The sequence below is a fragment of the Melanotaenia boesemani genome, chromosome 6 (genome assembly GCF_017639745.1).
Source record: "Melanotaenia boesemani isolate fMelBoe1 chromosome 6, fMelBoe1.pri, whole genome shotgun sequence".
Lineage (NCBI taxonomy): Eukaryota > Metazoa > Chordata > Actinopteri > Atheriniformes > Melanotaeniidae > Melanotaenia > Melanotaenia boesemani.
In genome coordinates this window covers 26,242,547-26,269,355 of record NC_055687.1, presented here as the reverse complement: position 1 = coordinate 26,269,355, position 26,809 = coordinate 26,242,547, and the positions used below count along the sequence as shown (strand labels likewise).

General features: G+C 39.1%; 2 protein-coding genes across 4 annotated transcripts in view; both read left to right on the top strand.

Moving 5' to 3' along the window:
- LOC121642197 (C-C chemokine receptor type 8-like) overlaps positions 1–26,809 on the top strand; it is a 34,047-nt gene that overhangs the window by 2,539 nt on the left and 4,699 nt on the right. The window contains exons 2-4 of one of the 3 annotated variants that reach the window (XM_041988780.1): positions 387–540; positions 2,267–2,425; positions 2,536–3,641. The exons of 1 other annotated variant lie outside the window; for it this stretch is intronic. In XM_041988780.1, the coding sequence (XP_041844714.1) occupies positions 534–540; positions 2,267–2,425; positions 2,536–3,434 (1,065 nt within the window). In that variant the 5' untranslated portion in view covers positions 387–533 and the 3' untranslated portion in view covers positions 3,435–3,641. Of the gene's footprint in view, positions 1–386; positions 541–2,266; positions 2,426–2,535; positions 3,642–26,553; positions 26,654–26,809 lie in introns of those variants that run through there. One more of the 3 variants, XM_041988778.1, reaches the window with a different exon arrangement.
- On the top strand, positions 20,178–24,075 carry LOC121642198 (C-C chemokine receptor type 4-like). The gene is made up of 3 exons (XM_041988785.1): positions 20,178–20,322; positions 22,203–22,361; positions 22,472–24,075. The coding sequence occupies exons 1-3, from the start codon at positions 20,316–20,318 to the stop codon at positions 23,368–23,370; spliced, it is 1,065 nt and encodes a 354-aa protein (XP_041844719.1). The 5' UTR covers positions 20,178–20,315; the 3' UTR covers positions 23,371–24,075.

Sequence of the window (26,809 nt, the reverse complement as noted above, 5' to 3'; positions counted from 1 at the left end):
TAGTCTTTTATTATTGTTGTTGTTATTATTATTAAATTTATTGTTGTCTCTCCAATAAGTAATGGAAACACATGCAATGAGTTAGTACTGTTCATTAGTTTATTTACTCTAAAATGCCACTACCGTTTTTTAACTCTGGTGGATGAAATTTACCACAACTAAAACATTCAGACTTTTTTTCATGATTATATCTGTATTGTTAAAAAATCAACTTCAAAATAAAATTATAATTTTATTATGTGGAAGTTTTTCATGTTTGTGACTATATTATTTGCAAAAAAGTGTTAGTTTTCTGTGCAAACTCTGGCCCACTGATAAAGATCTCACCATGGGCTGTACAGGAAATGACATGGTTACATCTGTTTCTGCACTTTGTTCAATATTAGAATACTGCTGTCTCTAAGGGCACTTAGTTCATCACTGTACATTTGAGACTATCACATCAGTTGGAACCCAGACAGGAGGAACGGTGAAGCCTTGGACTGCAGATCTGGACTGTACCTGATTGAAGAGGTCATCACTGAGACATCAACATGTCAGGTCAATCCATTTTAACAAATACACACATAAAAAAAGATTTAAACTGTAGGTCAGTGTTACGGAGGCTTGTAGAAAATGTACTTAAGTCTGTTACATACAACATTTAGGGTTTCACACTTACTACTTGGGCTACTTATTACATAGTGTTATTCATTTTTTTCCACTTGCTTACATTTGAATTATCATCATGTGACATTTTAACTACCTTTGTTTATAGTAACCAAATTAATTTCTAAAAGAAAATAAATTATATGTATTACCACAAAGTTTTTAAAACAACAACAAAAAAAAAAAACCCGCAATAAAATGTCTGTTAAGTTAGATCATATTATAATAGTCGTATGAAATGATTTCAGAATGACTATATACTATCCAACATATCATCCATCCATTATCTTAACCGCTTAGTCCATTTTTGGGTCGCGGGTAAGCTGGAGCCTGTCCCAGCATTTTTGCAGGTGAGAGGCAGGTTACACCCTGGACAGGTCACCAGTCTGTCGCAGGGCCCAACATATCAATTAAATACAATTTTCTCACTGTAGTAGGATCAAGACAAGTACAAGACATGTCATTCTTTTAGATTTATTTGAGGCCATGTTTTGTTTACTCCAAGTGTATTACTTGTAATAACCAGCAAGGGGCACTATAACTCTCATTATTAACTGAGTTAAATGTTTACTGAGTAACCACAGCTTTAGAAATTTAAGCATAAAGTTTGTTTTTGTCGATTAAATTGTGGGTTTTGTACAATTTATTTGGTAATGTTTCTCTGTTCTGTACATTTTTTGTATTTACACTTGTACAGTACAAAGTAATTAAAAACAAGCAACAGACATCTGCCTTTTTATGAAAGGATAGCTGTCAGCTACATTTACATGGAGCACTTTTAATCCGATCAAACGTCCAATCAGAATAAAAAGAATGTGTAAACATCTGATCCGATCGGCTTCAACTGGAAAGAATTTTTAGTCCAACCGAGAGGGGAGCCTTTTCATGATTGGATCAGCAGGACAAAAAAGAAGAAGGAAAAAAAAAAAAAAAAACAAAACCCTGTATAAACTCATTCTGATCATTTTGTGGCACATATTCTCTCTGCGTATACTTGAACCACGTGGGGGTTACGTGACGCACTGACTTTCCGGGAAGACTTGAACAAAACGGTGATACTTAGTTTTATTTGTTTTTATGTTCTCTGTGTTATTTTTGTGTTTTTTTTTTGTTAAGCACTTTGTGATTTTTATCTTGAAAGATGGTATATAAATTAACATTTATTTACTTACTTACAGCAAAATCTGTGACCTATCAGAACCTGTGTCCACACGGGGCGGTAGTGTATATTTCTCTGCATGTACATATGAGTAAACGAGCAAAGTCTTGAAAACTGTTGTATTTAGGTCTGAGTGAATTTGTAATGCAGGTACAGTAAAGTCATACATTCTGATAGCTCTGAACTCAGACTCGGAATTTAATAAAAATTTTTCAAGACTTCACTTCTAAGAGGCACATGCAAAGAAATGTACACTACCGCCCCTATGTGGATTATATTATATATTTATTTGTTTGTTTCTTTTTCTTAAACAGCCTAACAAAAAATTTATCTCCATTTACCTCAACCCACTAACATAGTACGTTATGTTCAACACCTCTTTTGTAGGAGGAGATGGGGGGGTCGCATGCATGTGTATCGGGTTTGCATGTAAATTAAAAGGAAAATCTCTGTTTACAGGTGTGGATGGAAATTTCACCTTCACCACCACCACCACACTGGATTATTCAAGTTACTATGATTATGAAGAGGAGGTGGCTCCCTGTGAATTTAGCAGTCTTAGTAGCCAGGACTTTGTGATCACTATCTACTGTTTGGTTTTCATCCTGGGCTTCATTGGTAAGTGTGTGTAAACAGTTCTGTATATTGTGAGTTTCTTTTTTGATGTCAAAAAGCTTGCTTTTTTCTTTTTTCATGTGTTTTTGTCTCTCCCCCTCTATTCTTCTAAGGTAATGGCCTCGTGGTGTGTGTCCTGGTGAAGCATCGCGGTCACAAGACCAGCATGACAGACATGTGGCTCTTCAACTTGGCCTTCTCCGACCTCATCTTTGTTCTCACGCTGCCTTTCTATTCCCACCAAGTCAATGTCGGCTACTGGCCTTTTGGAGATTTCATGTGCCGTTTCCTCTCATGGTCCCACCACTCCGGCTTCTTTAGCAGCATCTTCATCATGGTTGTCATGACGCTGTACCGCTATCAGGTCATCATGCATCCTCACAGTGTGACACGACATTGTACAATGAGGGCAGGCATGGCTGTAACCTTGTTTGTTTGGATGCTGAGTTTGTGCATCTCTCTTCCACAGTTAATTTTGTCAAAGGTCACAAATGAATCTAATGGGCTGCAATGTGACTACTCCCTGGACAATAAAGTTTGGCAATATTATGAGCTATTCACGACAAATGTTTTGGGTCTAATAATTCCCTTGTTGGTGATGGTAGTTTGCTACTCAAGAATTATTCCCAGACTAGTGAAAGTGAAGATTGCGAAAAGGCAACGTATTGTTAAGCTAATTATGGCTATTGTGACGGCCTTCTTTTTGTTCTGGACACCATACAACATTTCCCGTTTCTTGAGGTTTTTGCAGTACAATGGTACAATACCAGATGACTGCAGCTGGGACAACAACTTGAAGCTGTCAATAACGGTGACTGAGACTTTCGCTTACACTCACTGCTGCCTGAACCCCATCATTTATGCCTTTGTGGGACAGAATTTTATGAAAAGGGCCTTGCGGCTGCTGAAAGGCTGGAGGAATGCCTCCGGTAGCGAATGGTCAGGAGGTTCAACCAGGAACAGCTCAGTTGTGTCCAAGGCCTCCGTTGTCTCCTCTACTGTTATCATGTAGGAGTAAAAGGTGGAAATGATGTCACCTGAACATCCCCTGTAGAGACTCTCATCCTTTCAGCCTCGCAGACCAACCCCCTCCCTAATTCAGTCATTTTAGTTGTTTTTTTTTTCCACTTTCCACCTAATAACATTTAAACCATCAGTGTTATATCTTTAAAAGCACTCTCCACCTCCACTTTCATCTTTTTGATTTCATTGTTCCTTTGAAATTCAGAAATCAGAAATACTTTATTAATCCCTTACAGGGAAATTGCAACAGTGTTTTGTTTTGTGCTTTCCACTCCTTTACCTGCTGTTAGGAAACTTTTAATCTAACAGCTTATAACCATAAAATTTGTTTGTTGTTTGCCTGTAAATTCAAACTTTTTTTTTTTTTTTTTTTGTCTTTACACAATATTTTGTGAAACTGCATGTTTGCCTTATGGAAAAATGAGTTTTGAATTTTTTATGTGAAGCTAGCTTTGCACATCCAAAAGTAATGATTCATCATTGGTTTCATTCTGTTGATGTGCACCAGATTTTCCATTGTTGTTTTATGCATCACATTTGTATAAATGTACATTATGCTGCACACCTCTTTTTAATTTTACAGTCTTTACAGATATTTGCACAAAGTCCATAATATGGCTTAATGTTTAATGCGCATTTGTCAAACTCTGTCTTTTATTATTTTTTTTTTTTTTATTATTTTCTGTCTGCTGTATCATCCAATGTGATTTTATATTAAAAAATGATTTTGTACATAATATTTCAGTTTTACAACCTCTCATTTCTTTACCTATAGAAGAGTATTTATCATAGTTTTCACAAGTAATTTTTATTCTATTCTATTCTATTCTATTCTATTCTATTCTATTTTTTTTCTCCAAAGCGATTTACACCTGAGAGTAAGAACACAAGCAAGAATTCAAACAGGTGGGGACGTCATAGTTAAGTGGTAGTCCGACGGCTGTGAGTCCAGTTGGACCCAAGTTCTGTCATGTAGTGCTAGAGGCAGTGCATATAATTAAATACAAGATCACGATTTCATCACACAACATCATCTTAGGCATAAGTTCACACATAATTTCCTCTTACTAAATATGAAAGTCAACTTTCTAACCTTTTAATGATTAGGTGGCAGATGGCACTTTCTCCAACGTTTCTTTGAAAATTAGTTTAATAATACATAGCAGCTTGTGATCAGGTTGCCAGTTGTGTCCACTCCAGACTGAGGAGAGAAAAAACTGTCAAAAGTCATCTGTTCAGTCATTATGCAATCAAGTACAGCAAGTTCATTATTAAGTCTTTACTCAAAGAGAAAGCACTATATTTAATTATTTTATTTTGCATGAAAATAGTTTAGGATTAAGCTGAACAGATAAGATACACGCCAAACCTACATTTCCTTATTTAGGTGTCATAGTTTATTGGTTTTTGGTTGCGTTGAGTTTTCTTCTTATTCAATTTCTGTTTCAACTCTGCGATTGGCTGTGGAGCTGAGAGACCTCCCTGCTCTTCTGACTCCCTGATTGGACGACTGCCCTCCAGACGAACCAACCAGTGAAACACCTGGCCTTTAAAAGGAAGGAAGCACCAACATTCGGGGCAGCTGGTCATTAGTTCCTTGGCTTGCCATCCGGGATTGTTAGTGAAGCGTTGGTTGTTTGTTTGTTTGTAAGAGCATTTAGTTTTCCCTATAGTTTACACCATTGTGTATAAGTTAAGAGAAATTGAGATTGTTCGCTCTCATCGTTTGTGAGTAGCTTTTTGTTTTTGATAAGTGTTGTAGCTGTATTTGGTTTGTAGCTTAAATAGCTTTCTGATTTATTTTGTGGTATTGATTTTTGGTTTGTTTTTCAAAAGAAGCTTGAAGTTTGTTTAGTAAGATTTTGGTTTGTATAATGGTGAAGATTGTTAAAGTTAATAAGTAAAGAGAACTATTTATTTTGTAATTGTTACCTCAATTGAGGACACCTTTAGTTAATTAAATTTCTTTCTTTTTTGTAACCGGACAAGATATACCTTACCTTGGACACCTTTGGTTGTTTTGTTTTTTTGTTTTTTTTTTGTTTGGATTGGAACCTGAGGGGTATTGCACAAAACCAAGATAAGGGATTAAGCCGGGATATATTGGTTATCCTGGCTGAATTTAGCCCTAAGTCGGTTGCATGAAAGCAGCTCAAACTAATCCCGGCCAAGTTACTGTGGTGATTTATCCGCTGCAGCTAGCCTGCTCCAGACCAGGCTAACTGCTCAGGCTAAGATTAATCCTAGCGAGTCACCTGCATGTCCAACGTCAATTCTGTGAGGAATTAATGTGTTTTACAGCATGTCCATGGTCTTCCCAAGTATGGCGCGTCATTTTAATCATCCAGTATTAAAATATTACACAGTCACTGTACATTTAATCGAAATCTGTTCGTAATCGCAACAGCCTTTTTATATGGATTCGAGTTGTAGTATTATTATTCTATTCTATTCTACAGTCATTTAGCAGACGCTTTTATCCAAAGCGACTTACATTTGAGAGTAAGAACAACACAAGCATGAATTCAAACAAGATGGGACGTCATAATTAAGTGTTAGTCAGACCGCTTTTGAGTCCAGTTAGACACAGGTGCTGTCGTGTAGTGCTAGTGCAGTGCATATAATTTTTCTTTTTTTTTTAGTCATTTTGTTTAAATACAGGATCACGATTTCATCACACAATATCAACTTGGTCATAAGTGCATGATTTCATCAGGCCAAGTGTTATATTGCTATGCTAATGAAAACTGCTCGTCAAATTACTGTCAGAGGTTTTATAAATATGTGTTTTATTGCATTAATTGAGATTACAAAACACAGCGGATGAGGTTACAAAGGTGTATTCAAAGAAATCCGTGACGAGGGCAATGTAGAATATTCAGGTCCAACTCCCCTTCACCTGTTCCCTCTTCATAATGGCTTGCCCTTTTTCGGAGGATGTGCTGGACGAGGAAGCCCGCATCCTCAGAAGAGCATTCAGACGTGAACGAGTCTTCGGGGACAGCTCACATCCCCTGGCCTTTTGAGATGACTATGTCATTGAGAGACACAGATTTTCGGTTACTGGATTTCCAGCAGTTTTCTGAGTGTCCGGCGTTTAACCTCCAGCTCCATTCCTTGGAGCTGGATCTTTTTGAGTCAGCTTTTAACATCTGCCAGCTCTATCTCTCTCTCCAGGTGCCCTGAATAAAGTGTTCTGACAGTTTGTGAAGTCTGTAAAGGAAATGTCAGTTAGCACAGCAGGATTTGTGCATAACGTAGATGTACTTTAGCCAATACTCACAATGTTACCAGGCCGCTTAGGAGACTGTGCAGCATCCGGGTCCTGCTACACATTTTCTATTAGCACCACATCACTGACTTCATATCCTTCATGGAATAAATAAGCAGGCCAATCCCATAAAACTGACATGCCTCAAGCCTTCTGGACTCCACTGACACAGTCTCCTCATCTGCAGACGTGCATTCTGCAGCTGCAGATGTGCCTTCCCCCTGCCGTATACATGCAGCGAGAGGACTCGGATTAAGATTTCACAGAACATACCAAGCCTGTGATTTCGAGACACTGTACTAACCGGATCATCTTCTGGTGGCTCCAAAAGTGTAATTGTGTTCCCAGACACTGCAAGGTTATCCAAAGTCAGACACTATATTATATTTGATTGTGTTCCATGTGCAGTAGAATTGCAGTAGGTGATGTACCTTGTATGAAGCGGACAGTTTCTGTGGCTGGGACAGAGTCAGTTATTGTCCCTCCCTGGATCCCCTCCATCACTGGCCTCCCTTTATTTAAATGGAGTGCCAGTTCCTCTGCTGGAGTCACATCCTGGCTTGGTGGGCCGCCCCCTGTGCCAGTTCTATATGCCTTTTTTTAACTGCTACAATCATACAGACATTGAACATGTCAGCAGACACCTCATCTATTCACCTCATTTGTTCACGGTTATCTACTTTGGAGTCACTTACCAGCCTGCAAAATGTTCTTATATTTAATTTTTTCTTGCTGCCAGGTCCTTTTATGGCCAGACAGGTTTGTCCTTTATGAAGGACAGAAAGATAAAATAGATAAAAACGTTACATGAGCAAAATAGATTAAATGACACATTGTGGATAATTGTTTGCACCTAATCATACTCTACATTTCCTGAGTAACATGCACCTGCTTGTCACTCTTAAAGTATACAACAGTTAGTGGATTTGAAAAGTAACTCCTTTAATTGTAGCCTAATTATGACAGTTCCAGTGGAGCACTGTTTATTAATTGTACAGTTTTTGACCACTTACGCATTGAGCCGGTCCGCTATTGTCTGCCAGGCTCTCTCGCGTTCTTTACTTATGGCATTGGTATTGCCTTTTTTCCTTATAATATCCTTAACTTCGTCAGAGAACTCCGTCAGGAGCTGTTGTTCAGCGTAGGACGTGCGACTTTTATCCATTTCCCCATCGGTGATTCTGTGAGCGATCGCGAGGTCTGCTTCAGTATACCGTGCACACGCACTTATCCCAACTATCTTCACCTGGCTTAACCTAGCCGCACCTTCTCATCCTGGCTCAGCAAACGTGCAACCAATTAAGCCAGGATAGGCCGCGCAAGCTAGGTCAAGCTGGGCTTGCTTAATTATCCTGGATTTCTTTATTCTGGTTTCGTGCAATACCCCTCTGGGTTTGTAATAAAACATTGTGTATATATCTTTAAGTTTGATCCGGTTAGTTTTGTTGTCGACCCCTTTATCCCCTGGATTTCGAGGTGGGGTCGTAACAATTCTATTCTATTCTACAGTCAGACGCTTTTCTCCAAAGCGACTTACACCTGAGAGTAAGAACACAAGCAAGAATTCAAACAGGTGATACATTTCCCTCTTACACCTCGGATGGCTAAGCCTGTGGCTAAACACGCTTCTCATTGCACTCTGTGTGTCCTGCAAAGGGTGGGACTCCAAATCCAGCATTGAGTCAATGAAGACAGCTTAGCTATTATCCGCTTCTCTTCAACTAACCTGGGTTGAGATGGCACCCTAGAATAGAGGTAGCCTTCTTGATTAGCCTGTTCAGTCTTTTCCTGTCAGCAGCTGTGACACTACTCCAACAGACCATACCCTACAGGATGGCCTATACCACCACATAGTCATAGAAGGTCCTCAGGAATGACCCCTAAACTCCAAAAGACCTAAGTCTCTTCTGTAGCAACAGTCCGCTTTGTCCCTTCCTGTAAAGTGTATTGGTGTTGTGTGACCAGGCTGGTAGATAAAACTGAAGTAGGTCCATCTGCGGTTTCACCAGGGGTGGAGATGAATGAGGAGCGGCCTCTCCAGGGTCTTCATCAGGTGTGATGTGAGCACCACTGGTCTGTTGCTGTTCATTTTCTGGGGATGCGAATTTGGATTTTGTTAGTTCTCAAGTTAGTTTCTTGATCATTTCATCATCACAAGCACTGATTTCAGTCAGGGTTGGTACAGTCAGTTAGGTGAGTTTACTGCTTGAGTTTCCGTCTTGATTTCGGGTTATTGTCTACATTGCTGGTGTGGGGCTCTGTCGTTAGCACCTTCTCTCTTCAACCAGTTGAGGCCGTGACGCGGGTCACACCCACTGTGTACTGCTCAGGGCAAAGCAGATAGAGGCGGTTTCAGCCGGGTGCAATCAAGCAAAGTGAGCTCAGCTGTGTCAGCTCCAGGTACTTTACCACACATGGTGCGCTGAAGCGTCAGCGAGGCGTCAGCCCACGTCGGGTTAGACCACAAAGGGTAAAGACCTGCGAGTCTACCTGCGCGAGTCCACCAAGCAAAAGCACAAGCTTAAACCTCCTCACTACTCTATTAACGCACAATGTGCTTCAAACCTATCCCTGTCAGATATGGGTACAGACCAAGGCGTGTCACCCATAGACACCGCAATCCACAAAACCTTTCCTTTCCAATGGCGTGCACGTCTGGCACACCCTCTGTTACCTTTGGTCTCTGGAACTGTCAGTCCGCAGTTAACAAAACAGAATTTATCAGTTCATTGATAAATCTCTCAGACATTCAGGTCCTAGCCCTGACTGAAACCTGGATCCATCCAGAAAACACAGCTACACCAGCTGCCCTTTCTCTCAATGCAGAATTTACCCAAACACCTCGCTCAGCTGGACGAGGAGGTGGAATGGGCATTCTTATTTCTAAAAAGTGGAACTTAACTTCTGTCCGTCCTATGGCTAACTGCTCATCACTTGAGTATCACGCAGTAAAGGTCTCTACACCCATCACTGCATACATTCTGGTCATTTACCGCCCTCCGGGTGGCAGTATAGCTGAGTTTGTCTCTGAAATGGACATGATTCTCTCTGACATTCCTGATGATGGCACACCACTAATTGTCATGGGAGACATGAACATTCACATTGACAAACCACAGGCAACTGACTTTCTGGCTCTCATCTACTCTTTCAATCTCAAACTGGTTCAGACTCCTCCAACACACAAAGCTGGCAATACTCTTGACTTGGTGCTGACCAGAAACTGCTCCACAGCCGACCTGTCCGTCACCCCGCTGCACCTCTCAGACCACTTCCTGGTTAAATTCTCTGTCTTCCTTCCTCATGTCACTCAAGCAGCTCCAAAAATGGTGTCCTACCGCAGAAACTTGAGATCCCTCAGACCTACACAGCTGTCTGATGAGGTTTACTCTACCCTCCCTTCCCACTCAGACTTCTCCTTACTGTCTGTTAATGAGGCTACAGAAACACTCTGCTCCTCTCTCGCCTCCTCTCTGGACAAACTCTGTCCTCTGGTGTCAAAACCAGCCAGACAAAACCCTACCAGTCCATGGCTCACAGAGGCTCTAAGGGATCACAGAGCTGGACTCAGGGCAGCAGAAAGAAAGTGGCGCAAATCAAAAGAACACACTGACTTGTCTGAGTACCAGCAAAAACTTGAAACTTTCACATCCAGTCTAAAGGCGGCCAAGATAGCCTTTTATCAGAACAAGATCTGCAATGCTCCCAACACACGACAACTGTTCATGGTGTTTAACTCTCTTCTATCTCCACCACCTGCTCAGCCTCCCACTGTGCTGACTGCAGAAATGTTTGCTTCCTACTTCACTGAAAAGGTTGCTACCATCAGTAACCAATTCACTGAGCCTGACCAACTCAGCCTTGCCAAACCAGCTACTGGTGCCTCACTCTGCTCTTTCCGCTGTCTAAATGAGGACGAAGTCTCTAAACTTCTAGTCAGCTCAAAACCCACAACCTGTCCTCTTGATCCTGTTCCCTCTGACATCCTGCAGAACATTTTACCTACAGTCAAATCTGCAGTAACTCATATTATCAACTCCTCTCTTAAATCCGGTGTCTTTCCTTCTGCCTTCAAGCAAGCTCGGGTTACCCCGCTGCTGAAGAAACCCGCACTCAACCCAGCCCAGGTTGGAAACTACCGGCCGGTCTCATTGCTTCCATTCATGTCTAAATTACTAGAGCGTGCCGTCTTCAGTCAGGTCTCACAGTTCCTCCAAGACAACAACCTGTTTGATCCATATCAATCTGGATATAGGCAGGGTCACTCTACTGAAACTGCTCTCCTGTCAGTTACTGATTCCCTACGGCTTGCCAGATCCACTGGTCAATCCTCAGTCCTTATACTGCTGGACCTGTCGGCTGCCTTTGACACGGTCAACCATCACATACTGTTCTCCAAACTCTTGGAGCTTGGCATCTCAGGATCTTTCCTCTCGTGGTTTACGTCTTACCTCACAGGGAGATCCTTCAAAGTATCTTGGCGAGGGGGCGTATCCAGATCACATGGGCTGACAACAGGGGTGCCTCAGGGCTCGGTGCTCGGCCCTCTTCTCTTTTCACTATACACCTCCTCACTCGGTGCAGTCAATAGCTCTCATGGTTTCTCCTACCACTGCTATGCAGATGACACTCAGCTTTTCCTTTCTTTCCCACCTGATGACACAACCGTCTCAATGCGAATATCAGCATGCCTTGCTGATATCTCCGCATGGATGAAGGGTCGCCACCTTCAGCTAAATCTGTCCAAGACTGAGCTTATTGTCTTTCCAGCCAGTCCTTCTTTACCGCCACAGATAAGTGTGCAGCTTGACTCAATCACACTTGTGCCTACATCTTCTACCAGGAATCTTGGTGTCATGGTAGACAACCGGCTGGTCTTTAAGGACCATGTTGCCTCGGTTTCCCGGTCTTGCCGATTTGCTCTCTACAACATCAGGAGGATCAGACCATACCTGACTGAACACACGACCCAGCTCCTGGTCCAGGCTCTGGTCATTTCACGCATTGACTACTGCAACTCCTTACTGGCTGGCCTGCCTGCATGCTCAGTTAAACCTCTACAGATGATCCAGAATGCAGCAGCACGTCTGGTCTTCAACCAGCCTAAAAGAGCTCATGTCACTCCGCTGCTAATTGCTCTTCACTGGCTTCCAGTTGCAGCACGCATCAAATTCAAGGCTCTGCTTCTGGCTTACAAAACAATAACCCAAACGGCTCCGGTCTACCTTCACTCCTTAATCCAGAGCTACACTCCCTCTCGACAGTTACGCTCTGCCAGTGAAAGACGCCTAGTGCTCCCACCACAACGCGGCGCAAAATCAGTAGCTAGACTCTTCTCCTCTGTTGTTCCCCGGTGGTGGAACGATCTACCAAACTCCGTCCGAGCTGCAGAGTCCGTATCCACTTTTAAGACTAAGCTAAAGACTCAGTTGTTTAAGGAGCATTTCCACATTTAGCTTAACTAAATAAGCTAGAAAGATTTGTCCAGCTTTTTGGCTCAACCAAGCACTGAAGAAGCTGTGTGCACTTATGCCCAAGATGATATTGTGTGATGAAATCGTGCACTTATGCCCAAGTTGATATTACGTGATGAAATCATGCACTTATGACCATGTTGATATTGTTTGATGAATGAATCGTGATCCTGTATTTACTTAAAATGACTACAAAAAGACTTCCGGTTATGGCGTCTTAGTGAGAGGTTGCATGTGCGTGTGGCTCGCTGCTAAATCCCTAAAATTAATCCTCAATTTGACCTATAAATATAATTTCATTTGTTTTAAACTTGTGCATGTCTACTGGACATCATGCCACAAAAAAATGCTAAATCTAGCCAACAATCAGGTAAAATGGCTTCGCAGGGCAGTGGGGCTAATGTGGAGTCGGCTAATGCTAGCAAGACAACACCGGATACCCCCGATGATGCCGAGGCGCCACCGACAATCAGTGACATACTCAAAGAAATACGTTTGTTGAAGGATGACATGAACATTAAATCTGCCGACATGCTGAAAGCAATTAATGATATAAGAGGGGATATACAGTCGCACTCACAAAGAATCGGAGAGACGGAGGAACGTATCTCACAAACAGAAGATGATGTAACCTCTCTTCAAAATAAAGTCAAACTTCTTGAAAAAACCGTGGAGACACTTTACGACAGGATTACGGAGCAAGAGGACAGAAGTAGGCGCTCTAATCTAAGACTGGTCGGGCTACCTGAAAATTCTGAGGGCTCAGATATGTGTGGATTTCTGGAGAAGTGGCTCCGAGAGGCGCTACGTGAAGGTTTCACCTCGCCTCCCATCATAGAGAGGGCACACCGAATCGGGCCTTATAACCCCAAATCTACAATACCACGGGTGGTAATAATGAAGTTTCTGAACTACCGGGACCGGGAAACAACCCTGAAAGCTGCCAGGAAAATGACGGAGGTACACTACGAGAATCAACGTGTCGCCTTTTTCCCTGATATCTCAACCGAGACGCGCAAGCTGCAGCGGCGCTTTGATGGTGTGAAAGCCCAACTTCGTGCCATGGAGATACGGTACGGTATGCTGTATCCAGCCCATCTGATTATCACACACAATGACAAACGCCGGGTTTTCAAATCTGTCGAGGAGGCCGAAGAATATGTCCGGAAAATAAACTCATAGGCTGATGACGATTCTGGGACCTAATATGGAGAGACATTCCACTGACAATTTAGTAAGTTGCCTTTTTGTTGACAGATTGTTGGTTGGCATGATTGTCTTAAAACTTAAAGTAACTGATTGATAGAGGAAAATATATACTGTGCATACATTTTTATTATTCTCTATTATTATTATTATTTTGTCAGTTACTATTTTGATTAGTATTTTTATAATACATGGACAGTATATTTATCTAGCACTGAGTGAGTCATTATTTTGGTCAGTCATTTCTGTTTTGGCAGATAGCCCATGTGTGGCTACCGCAATGTGTGCAGATTTTCACGTTACCCACTTTGTGGATGAAACGTTATATATAACCCAAGTTCACTATTTAGAAGGTTTTTAGCAACACATTTCGTTTGGGGAAATGTGTGGGAGTTTGTGGTAAGGGGCTCACTCTAGATATTCAGTTTTTTGATGTTTTTTTTACATGTCACTGTATTTTTACTTATCTAACTTTATATGTCAGATAGCTCTGTGATAAACGTGTCAAGCTGGAATGTAAGGGGTCTGAACAAAATTGTCAAGCTTAAACAAGTGCTGGGCAGAATAAAACAAATAAAGACTACAGTGTGCTTCCTACAGGAGACGCACTTGGTAGACAAAGATGTGAAAAGAATTAGATCTAGGTGGCCTGGTCAGGTATTCTCTTCTAGTTTCACAACCCATGCTAGGGGAGTCATAATTTTGATTCATAAATCAATCCCCTTTGAACTAAAAGATAAATATTTGGATCCATCTGGGAGATTTATTATACTTAGTGGTACTATGATATCTACATTGGTCAACTTGGTTTGTTTGTATGCCCCCAATGGGGATGATCCTGCCTTCTACCAACATATTTTCTTAACTATGTCAACTTATAGTGGCCAGTTCATAATTGGTGGAGATTTTAATTGCGTTTTAAACCCTGCAATAGATCGTTCAAATAGCTCTGATACCTCCCACCAACAAGCCAGGAAAACTATTGAAAAATTTATGAAAGATTTTAATTTAGTTGAGATTTGGAGACAACTTTATCCAAATAAGACTGAGTACTCCTGTTTTTCAAGCACTTACAAAACATACTCGCGAATAGATTACTTTCTTGTTTCCTCTGGCTTGGTATCTATGATTCAAAAATGTTGGTATGAGGCTATACTACTCTCTGATCATGCCCCAATTATCTTATCTATCAAATTCCCCAGTTACTTTTCATCTCCACTCCCATTTCGATTCCAAGCTAAATGGCTGAAGTCTGCTGAATTTGAGGAATTTCTTGAAGAAAAAATAACAGAATATTTTCACTTTAACACAAATCAGACTAGTGCATCAATAAAATGGGAAGCATTTAAGGCTTACATAAGGGGGGAAATATTGAGCTACACTAGGCATAAATCTAAAATACACATGAACAAATTGAAAGACATGGAAAAGCAAATCAAAGAACTACAAGACCAGTTGTATCATTGTGATGACACTGGAAAATATAGGAGACTTCTTTTACTAAAATCTGAATATAATGAACTCACTACCAACAAGATAGCAACTAGTCTACTATGGCTGAAACAGTCTTACTATGACCAGGGTGAGAGGGCAGGGAAACTCTTAGCTTGGAGGCTTAAGAAAATACCAACAAATAGGGCCATTAATTCAATCATACTTGACAATGGAGAGAATATAGTGGATTCAAAAATGATAAATAATGCTTTTGCAGAATATTATGAAAATTTATATAAATCCCAGTATCCAGATGACACAATTAAACAGAATCAATTTCTGGACCAACTCCAATTTCCAACTTTGTCGGAGGGAAGTAGAAATAATTTAGATGAAAAATTGAGCATTCAAGAACTTAAAGAGGCACTCGGCCATATGAATACTGGTAAAGCCCCGGGCCCTGATGGCCTGCCAGTTGAACTTTACAAGAGATTTTCAGATAAACTACTGCCCCATCTGCTTGATATGTATAATGAGTCCTATGAAAAGGGAATCTTACCCCCATCTTTGAGATTGGCAGCCATATCTCTTCTGTTAAAACCAGGTAAAGCCCCAACTGAAATGGGCTCATACCGTCCCATTTCTTTAATGTCGTGTGACACTAAAATACTGTGTAAAGCTCTAGCGCTAAGGATTGAATCACATATTCCTAATTTAATTTCAAATGACCAGAACGGATTTGTTCTTGGCCGTCAAGCCTTTCATAATACTCGACGATTACTGAACATACTATTCGAAAAAGAATTTGCCATGGATCATGCTTTTCTATCATTGGACGCCGAAAAGGCGTTTGACAGGATCGAATGGAGTTATCTCTTTGAGACCCTTAAAAGATTTGGCCTGGGAGAGAAATATCTGAATTGGATTCAGTTACTATATACAGAACCCATAGCCCAAGTAGTAACAAATAGCCAGTTGTCAAGACCTATCAACCTCTGTAGATCAACTCGACAAGGATGCCCATTATCCCCCCTTCTTTTCCTGTTCGCTATTGAGCCCCTTGCTATGGCAATACGCAAATCCCCTGAAATTTCCGGTATTAAAATTGGAAGTATAGAACACCGCCTATCTCTTTTTGCAGATGACGTTGTTTTGTTTTTAACTAATCTAGAGAAATCTATAGAGGCTGTTGGTCAAATTCTGAAGACGTTTGGTGAATTCTCAGGGTACAAAGTTAACCAAAAAAAGAGCTCTCTGTTATTACTGAATAGAGATAACCCTCCAATCCAAACACAGTTTACATGTACGTATGATGGCTTTACTTACCTGGGAATTAAAATACATCCGGATATAAAGAAAATAATCTCTATTAATTATGACCCTTTGGTAGAAAAGGTGTTGGATTCTCTAGATGGATGGGGTGGGATGCCAATTTCAATGATAGGTCGCATTAACATAATTAAAATGTCCATTCTTCCAAAGTTCCTGTACCTTTTTCAGTCTATCCCTTTACACCTTCCAGCCTCCTTCTTTTCATCTTTAAATAAAATGTTTACCAAATTCATATGGAATGATAAACGCCCTAGATTGCGCCTTTCTCTTCTGTATCTGCCATATGACCGAGGTGGGCTTAGATTGTCTAATATCAAGCTGTACTATTGGACAGCTCAACTCTGTACTGCTATTTGTTATTTCTCCACCGTTGATATCCCGTCATGGATACATATTGAGAACAATGAGCTAAAGCTACCTTTAACATCTTATCTCTACTCAGCTGAAATTAAACAATTGCTAAAAGACACAAACAATCCTTTTCTCAAAAATACAATTTCAGTTTGGCACCAATCACATACTGTCTTAAATGAGGTATCTGAGCTCTCATGTTTGTCACCTATTTGGGGAAATTATAGATTTAAACTGGGAAGAGCAGACATGGGATTTAAATTATGGCTGAATAAAGGTTTGAATACAATCGGGGATCTATATAATGACGGGGTGTTGATGTCATTTGAACAATTAGTAAATAAACATGGCTTGCCTAGAAAGCACTTTTTTAAGTATTTACAGGTCAGAAGTTTTATTACTACTCTATTAAAATCTACTGCAAAACCCCCACTCTCTAGTATAGAAACCATAGCCGTTCATCATCATAAGAGTAGAGGCCTACTTTCCAAATTTTATAATCTTTTACTTCTAGCATCAAAAGAAAGTAGTCTTTCCTATTTACAAGCATTGAAAACCGATCTGCAAATAGAAATTTCAGAAGATGAGTGGAATAACTCATGCCTATTGGCGCAAACGCAAACTATTAACACCAGATTTAGATTGCTACAGTATAAATGGTTATTCAGAACTTATATTACTCCTGTTAAACTTAACCACTTCAACCCAAATATCCCTGATGAATGTGTTAGATGTGGGGCTGAAAAGGGTACTCTTCTTCACTGTATGTGGCAATGTACAGAACTTCAAATTTTTTGGAAGGAGGTTACAATATTTATTTCTCGTTTGATTGAATGCAATATACCAGTTGATGGTAAACTCTGTTTGCTCCACATTTTCCCTAATGGCTTTAAAGGGTCTGCAAAGAAAAGAAAGCTTGTTAGCTTTTGTCTGTTACAGGCAAAACATGTAATCGCTTTGAATTGGAAGGAAATGGACAGACCAAAGATAAACCAGTGGATTAAACTGATATCCAGCAACCTGGCACTAGAGAAACTGACATACATAGCTAAGGGGAAACTTGAGGACTTTAAAGAAATGTGGTTGCCCTTCTTGCACCTTATAAAGAACGGTAACATGTAAATTGTATTATTTATTCGATTGTCCTTCTGTATATATATACTCATGGAGTGAGCAGTGGGTTCCAGGGTGGGAGGGGGATGTGTTTTTTTTTTTTTTTTTTTTTTTCATGTTTTTCTTGACCTGATTTTTGTTTCTTCTGTCTTTTATGTTGCTGTTGTTGTTGTTGTATGTTTGAAAATATGTAAAACCAAATAAACACATTTGTGAAAAAAAAAAAATGACTACAAAAAAAAAAAAAAAAAAAAAATTTAATTCACTGCACTAGCACTACATGACAGCACCTAGGTCCAACTGGACTCAAAAGTGGTCTGACACTTAATTATGACGTCCCATCTTGTTTGAATTCATGCTTGTGTTGTTCTTGCTCTCAAATGTAAGTGGCTTTGGATAAAAGCGTCTGCTAAATGACTGTAGAATAGAATAGAATAGAATAGAATAGAATCATTTGCAGTGCTTTTGGATGGTTCTTACTTAACATAATACTGCAATTTTGCACTTTATTCCTTTGTTGTTATTTTAAAGTGCAAACAAATAAAGTTGGATTGGATTGAAAAAATTCCTTAATTAACTCCATTTACCAGCCTTCTATCAATCATCCGAGATTGAAAACCTTCCTCTTCTTCTTCCTCTCCTTTGCCATTAATCTTGACAGAAGTTTGCAGGTGTTCATTTGTGTGATGTTGTTTTTATTATTGAGGAGACTGCAACCTGTATGCAAACACATATTAAACTTTTGAAGGACTGGAGGTTAATTCAGTTCTCTGGAAAATTATCAAGAAACAAACTACAAACCTGAACCTTTTAAGGTGGGAGGTCTAACTGATCAATACAAGTAAAATCATGTAAAATTAGGCAAAAGTTGGAAAAGCAAATAGTCTCTTATATATTTTCCAGAAACACTTGTTTACTTAGGATGTCCGTGCATTGTTTGTCTATAACTACTGCGGAAAGATTATTTTGAACTAAATCAGTGTTTCTTCAGCATTTATGGCTGTTTGACGTTGCAAAGTCGTCACATCTGGTGGTTGTAGGATTTTTTTTACATCCTCTTCATAAAATATAAACAGTTTAGACAGACAAATTATACAAAATAAGATAGAAAGATGGTGCTGTGTTAATTTAGAGCATTATAGAACAATATTGTGTATTTATTGTTGCATTCACTTGCACTTGAGGTTCACTCAGGTAAAGGTCAGTTTAGACTGAATATTTGTTAGAATTTGGGTTGGCCTCTGGGACGGACCTGTCATATTTAAAAACAAGTAAGTAAATAAATAAATAAATAAATTCCAACATCATGTGTACCATAAATTCACATTTTATTATGACTTAATTTTCTCATGCTGGATTAATCTGAATGAGAAAATATTTTGTTATTATATTATGATGGTTTTGTTGCGTCACTGTTGCATGTTTTCGCTGTGTACACTTTAAATTAATGGTCCACAGCTTAATTGCTTTACGTTTATTTCCTTTAATAACAGTAAATAAATGTCTAAATGCTTTAGAAAAATATACCAATATTTAGAAGGGAATGTTAGACCGTTTCCTGTTTTCTCTAGCTGCCTGCGCTTAACTTGACGAAGATCTGTAAAGCCCTCCTTCGTCAGCAGATCTCACGCCAATCATCCTCACCGGGAATTTATTGAAGGCCAGCTGGAGAGCTGCGGCACATGCACGATGTCTGCAGTTATTTATAAAGCCCTACAACCAAAACCAGTCTTCAGATCTTAATCACGAATCCTCATGGATGCTTTGAGTTAAACAAAGCACCCACATGGTCCGCACGGTCACAACAATGCCTCATTGAATTTCAATAAAAATTCAAAACTTTTCTCCCGCCGTGCTTTGTCTGTTCACACTGCGGCAATGTTAATTTCCACCACAAGGGGTCACCATTGCAACATGATTCTGTTTTTAGGAATTTAAATTAGCCAGATGGTAGATGAGAGTGTTAGAAATTATTCCAGGAAAGAATGATGATAATAAAATAGCTAAAAAAAATTAATTTGTAAATTAAAACAATAAAAATATATGTAGACTTTAATAAGTATTCTAAAACAGCTTACTCAACATAGTATATAAAAACATCACCAAAAACTGCAATGTGATTGATGGGGTTAGATAATGCTATAGTCTTTTATTATTATTGTTATTATTATTAAATTTATTATTGTCTCTCCAGTAAGTAATGGAAACACATGCAATGAGTTAGTACTGTTCATTAGTTTATTTACTCTAAAATGCCACTATTGTTTTTTAACTCTGGTGGATGAAATTTACCACAACTAAAACATTCAGACTTTTTTTTTCATGATTATATCTGTATTGTTAAAAAATCAACTTCAAAATAAAATGATAACTTTATTATGTGGAAGTTTTTCATGTTTGTGACTATATTATTTGCTCTTCTTTCATTTGCAAAAAAGTGTTAGTTTTCTGTGCAAACTCTGGCCCACTGATAAAGATCTCACCATGGGCTGTACAGGAAATGACATGGTTACATCTGTTTCTGCACTTTGTTCAATATTAGAATACTGCTGTCTCTAAGGGCACTTAGTTCATCACTGTACATTTGAGACTATCACATCAGCTGGGACCCAGACAGGAGGAACGGTGAAACCTTGGACTGCAGATCTGGACTGTACCTGATTGAAGAGGTCATCACTGAGACATCAACATGTCAGGTCAATCCATTTTAACAAATACACACATAAAAAAAGATTTAAACTGTAGGTCAGTGTTACGGAGGCTTGTAGAAAATGTACTTCAGTATGTTACATACAACATTTAGGGTTTCACACTTACTACTTGGGCTACTTTTTACATAGTGTTATTCATCTTTTTCCACTTGCTTACATTTGAATTATCACCATGTGACATTTTAACTACCTTTGTTTATAGTAACCAAATTAATTTCTAAAAGAAAATAAATTATATGTATTACCACAAAGTTTTTAAAACAACAACAACAAAAAAAAAAACCTGCAATAAAATGTCTGTTAAGTTAGATCATATTATAATGGTCGTATGAAATGATTTCAGAATGACTATATACTATCCAACATATCATCCATCCATTATCTTAACCGCTTAGTCCATTTTTGGGTCGCGGGTAAGCTGGAGCCTGTCCCAGCATTTTTGCAGGTGAGAGGCAGGTTACACCCTGGACAGGTCACCAGTCTGTCGCAGGGCCCAACATATCAATTAAATACAATTTTCTCACTGTAGTAGGATCAAGACAAGTACAAGACATGTCATTCTTTTAGATTTATTTGAGGCCATGTTTTGTTTACTCCAAGTGTATTACTTGTAATAACCAGCAAGGGGCACTATAACTCTCATTATCAACTGACTTAAATGTTTACTGAGTAACCACAGCTTTAGAAATTTAAGCATAAAGTTATTTTTTGTCGATTAAATTGTGGGTTTTGTACAATTTATTTGGTAATGTTTCTCTGTTCTGTACATTTTTTGTATTTACACTTGTACAGTACAAAGCAATTAAAAACAAGCAACAGACATCTGCCTTTTTATGAAAGGATAGCTGTCAGCTACATTTACATGGAGCACTTTTAATCCGATCAAACGTCCAATCAGAATAAAAAGAATGTGTAAACATCTGATCCGATCGGCTTCAACTGGAAAGAATTTTCAGTTCAACCGAGAGGGGAGCCTTTTCATGATTGGATCAGCAGGACAAAAAAGAAGAAGGAAAAAAAAAAAAACCAAAACCCTGTATAAACTCATTCTGATCATTTTGTGGCACATATTCTCTCTGCGTATATTTGAACCACGTGGGGGTTACATGACGCACTGAGTTTCCGGGAAGACTTGAACAAAGCGGTGATACTTAGTTTTATTTGTTTTTATGTTCTCTGTGTTATTTTTGTGTTCTGTTTTTTTTTTTTTTTTTTTTTGTTAAGCACTTTGTGATTTTTATCTTGAAAGATGGTATATAAATTAACATTTACTTACTTACTTACAGCAAAATCTGTGACCTATCAGAACCTGTGTCCACAGGGGGCGGTAGTGTATATTTCTCTGCATGTACATATGAGAAAACGAGCAAAGTCTTGAAAACTGTTGTATTTAGGTCTGAGTGAATTTGTAATGCAGGTACAGTAAAGTCATACATTCTGATAGCTCTCAGAAATGGCGACATCTGTGTTTTTGGCTATGTGAGTGTCAGATATTATGTTAGAAGAGTCTAGACTATAAAAGGGGTGACCTAGATCACCATTTCTGATAGCGATAAGAATGTGTGACTTTACTGTGCATGCATTTTAATGAACTCAGACTCAGAATTTAAAAAAGTTTTTCAAGACTTCACTTCTAAGATGCACATGCAAAGAAATGTACACTATCGCCCCTATGTGGATTATATTATATATTTATTTGTTTGTTTCTTTTTTTTAACAGCCTAACAAAAAACTTATCTCCATTTACCTCAACCCACTAACATAGTACGTTATGTTCAACACCTCTTTTGTAGGAGGAGATGGGGGGGTTGCATGCATGTGTATCAGGTTTGCATGTAAATTAAAAGGAAAATCTCTGTTTACAGGTGTGGATGCTAATTTCACCTTCACCACCACCACCGCACTGGATTATTCAAGTTACTTTGATTATGAAGAGGAGGCGGCTCCCTGTGAATTTAGCAGTCTTAGTAGCCAGGACTTTGTGATCACTATCTACTGTTTGGTTTTCATCCTGGGCTTCATTGGTAAGTGTGTGTAAACAGTTCTGTATATTGTGAGTTTCTTTTTTGATGTCAAAAAGCTTGCTTTTTTCTTTTTTCATGTGTTTTTGTCTCTCCCCCTCTATTCTTCTAAGGTAATGGCCTCGTGGTGTGTGTCCTGGTGAAGCATCGCGGTCACAAGACCAGCATGACAGACATGTGGCTCTTCAACTTGGCCTTCTCCGACCTCATCTTTGTTCTCACGCTGCCTTTCTATTCCCACCAAGTCAATGTCGGCTACTGGCCTTTTGGAGATTTCATGTGCCGTTTCCTCTCATGGTCCCACCACTCCGGCTTCTTTAGCAGCATCTTCATCATGGTTGTCATGACGCTGTACCGCTATCAGGTCATCATGCATCCTCACAGTGTGACACGACATTGTACAATGAGGGCAGGCATGGCTGTAACCTTGTTTGTTTGGATGCTGAGTTTGTGCATCTCTCTTCCACAGTTAATTTTGTCAAAGGTCACAAATGAATCTAATGGGCTGCAATGTGACTACTCCCTGGACAATAAAGTTTGGCAATATTATGAGCTATTCACGACAAATGTTTTGGGTCTAATAATTCCCTTGTTGGTGATGGTAGCTTGCTACTCAAGAATTATTCCCAGACTAGTGAAAATGAAGACTGCGAAAAGGCAACGTATTGTTAAGCTAATTATGGCTATTGTGACGGCCTTCTTCTTGTTCTGGACACCATACAACATTTCCCGTTTCTTGAGGTTTTTGCAGTACAATAGTACAATACCAGATGACTGCAGCTGGGACAACAACTTGAAGCTGTCAATAACGGTGACTGAGACTTTCGCTTACACTCACTGCTGCCTGAACCCCATCATTTATGCCTTTGTGGGACAGAATTTTATGAAAAGAGCCTTGCGGCTGCTGAAAGGCTGGAGGAATGCCTCCGGCAGCGAATGGTCAGGAGGTTCAACCAGGAACAGCTCAGTTGTGTCCAAGGCCTCCGTTGTCTCCTCTACTGTTATCATGTAGGAAGTAAAAGGTGGAAATGATGTCACCTGAACATCCCCTGTAGAGACTCTCATCCTTTCAGCCTCGCAGACCAACCCTCTCCCTTATTCAGTCATTTTAGTTGTTTTTTTTTTCCACTTTCCACCTAATAACATTTAAACCATCAGTGTTATATCTTTAAAAGCACTCTCCACCTCCACTTTCATCTTTTTGATTTCATTGTTCCTTTGAATTTGCAACAGTGTTTTGTTTTGTGCTTTCCACTCTTTTACCTGCTGTTAGGAAACTTTTAATCTAACAGCTTATAACCATAAACCATAAAATTTGTTTGTTGTTTGCCTGTAAATTCAACCTTTTTTTTTTTTTTTTTGTCTTTACACAATAATTTGTGAAACTGCATGTTTGCCTTATGGAAAAATGAGTTTTGAATTTTTTATGTGAAGCTAGCTTTGCACATCCAAAAGTAATGATTCATCATTGGTTTCATTCTGTTGATGTGCACCAGATTTTCCATTGTTGTTTTATGCATCACATTTGTATAAATGTACATTATGCTGCACACCTCTTTTTAATTTTACAGTCTTTATAGATATTTGCACAAAGTCCATAATATGGCTTAATGTTTAATGCGCATTTGTCAAACTCTGTCTTTTATTATTATTTTTTTTTATTATTTTCTGTCTGCTGTATCATCCAATGTGATTTTATATTAAAAAATGATTTTGTACATAATATTTCAGTTTTACAACCTCTCATTTCTTTACCTATAGAAGAGTATTTATCATAGTTTTCACAAGTAATTTTTATTCTATTCTATTCTATTCTATTCTATTCTATTCTATTCTATTCTATTCTACAGTCAGACGCTTTTCTCCAAAGCGACTTACACCTGAGAGTAAGAACACAAGCAAGAATTCAAACAGGTGGGGACGTCATAGTTAAGTGGTAGTCCAACGGCTGTGAGTCCAGTTGGACCCAAGTTCTGTCATGTAGTGCTAGAGGCAGTGCATATAATTAAATACAAGATCACGATTTCATCACACAACATCATCTTAGGCATAAGTTCACACATAATTTCCTCTTACTAAATATGAAAGTCAACTTTCTAACCTTTAAATGATTAGGTGGCAGATGGCACTTTCTCCAACGTTTCTTTTAAAATTAGTTTAATAATACATAGCAGCTTGTGATCAGGTTGCCAGTTGTGTCCACTCCAGACTGAGGAGAGAAAAAACTGTCAAAAGTCATCTGTTCAGTCATTATGCCATGAAGTACAGCAAGTTCATTATTAAGTCTTTACTCAAAGAGAAAGCACTATATTTAATTATTTTATTTTGCATGAAAATAGTTTAGGATTAAGCTGAACAGATAAGATACAAGCCAAACCTTCATTTCCTTATTTAGGTGTCATAGTTTAGTTGCGTTGAGTTTTCTTCTTATTCAATTTCTGTTTCATATGTAGTACAATTTACTCAGTCTGTACTTTGGTGTTTAGTTCAGGCTGTTTTTGAGTTGCGGTGGTGTCCTTTGTGTATTTATCATTTCCTGTTGTAATTCATAGAGTTCATATCCTTTTGCATTCTGTTGTGTTTACTTCCCGTTCTTGTTACACCTGGTTCTCAAGCGCCACACCTTTTTATATGTCATCAGCCCCTCAGTATCTTCTTTCCCTCAGTATTGCATGTCTTCTGCCCACTTTCTTTTGTTCTCTGCCAGTTTGTGTCAGTCAGTTCTGAATTAAGACAAGATAAGATAATCTTTTATTAGTCCCACGTGGGGAAATTCACAGGACTGCAGCAGCAAAGAAATAGCACCCAGAGAAATCAAAAGAAGGCAGAAGAAAAAACATTTACATAGTTCAAATGTAAAAATAAAGCTAAACAAGTAAATAAAATATTGTATGTACAGTGAAAGGGATATTTACTTACATTCTGCTTGTGTCCAGCAGAGCCTATAGGCAGAGCAGATTGTAGGATCTAAAAGTATCAGAAAAAACGGACCTGTGATACATTTCCCTCTTACACCTCGGATGGCTAAGCCTGTGGCTAAACACGCTTCTCATTGCACTCTGTGTGTCCTGCAAAGGGTGGGACTCCAAATCCAGCATTGACTCAATGAAGACAGCTTAGCTATTATCCGCTTCTCTTCAACTAACCTGGGTCGAGATGGCACCCTAGAATAGAGGTAGCCTTCTTGATTAGCCTGTTCAGTATTTTCCTGTCAGCAGCTGTGACACTACTCCAACAGACCATACCCTACAGGATGGCCTATACCACCACATAGTCATAGAAGGTCCTCAGGAATGACCCCTAAACTCCAAAAGACCTAAGTCTCCTCTGTAGCAACAGTCCGCTTTGTGCCTTCCTGTAAAGTGTATTGGTGTTGTGTGACCAGGCTGGTAGATAAAACTGATGTAGGTCTATCGGCGGTTTCACCAGGGGTGGAGATGAATGAGGAGCGGCCTCTCCAGGGTCTTCATCAGGTGTGATGTGAGCACCACTGGTCTGTTGCTGTTCATTTTCTGGGGATGCGAATTTGGATTTTGTTAGTTCTCAAGTTAGTTTCTTGATCATTTGCAGTGCTTTTGGATGGTTCTTAAGTAACAAAATACTGCAATTTTGTACAGCACTTTATTCCTTTGTTGTTATTTTAAAGTGCAAACAAATAAAGTTGGATTGGATTGAAATAATTCCTCAATTAACTCCATTTACCAGCCTTCTATCAATCATCCAAGATTGAAGACCTTCCTCTTCTTCTTCCTCTCCTTTGCCATGGATCTTGACAGAAGTTTGCAGGCGTTCATTTCATGTTGTTGTTTTTATTATTAAGGAGACTGCAACCTGCATGCAAACACATATTGAACTTTTGGAGGACTGGTGGTTAATGCAGTTCTCTGGCAAATTAGCAAGAAACAAACTAAACACCTTAACCTTTTTAATGAATGAAGAAAAATATCCTCACATCCGCATCTATAAAATACTGTGATATTAATTTGAGCAAATTAAGCTTTGAAATTCCTGATAAGTTGCATGCTTTAGAAAAAAATTCAATGAATACACAGAAAAAACCTAATCTGCATACACTTTCCCCCCTCAACTCCTTTCTTTCCTCATGCTAACACATAAAGGGAGATTTCTCAGAAAACCACAGACACCTCCCTGTAGACTTTGCACAATCTGGAGGAAACAACAAAAACCAGAGTTCACCTTACCAGAAATGAGCAGTGCCGCACGTTCTGACAAAAAAAAGCATGCATTGCAATTTGACAGGATGGTAATTTAAGTTGGATGCTCGGCATATGAACATATGTAACAGGTATAATAGGTTGTTTAGGCATTCTTTCTTTCAGTATTCATAATTTGGATTCCTGTGTTGACTTGTTATTTTGTTATTTTACTGTTATACAAAAGCAAATAGCCAGTAGAGGCTTCTGTATACTTTATCTGTGTTAGTCTGTGGT

Coding starts and splice junctions, on each gene's coding strand:
- LOC121642198 (XM_041988785.1), top strand. Junction 22,362..22,471: donor TTTCATCCTGGGCTTCATTG/GTAAGTGTGTGT, acceptor TATTCTTCTAAG/GTAATGGCCTCGTGGTGTGT.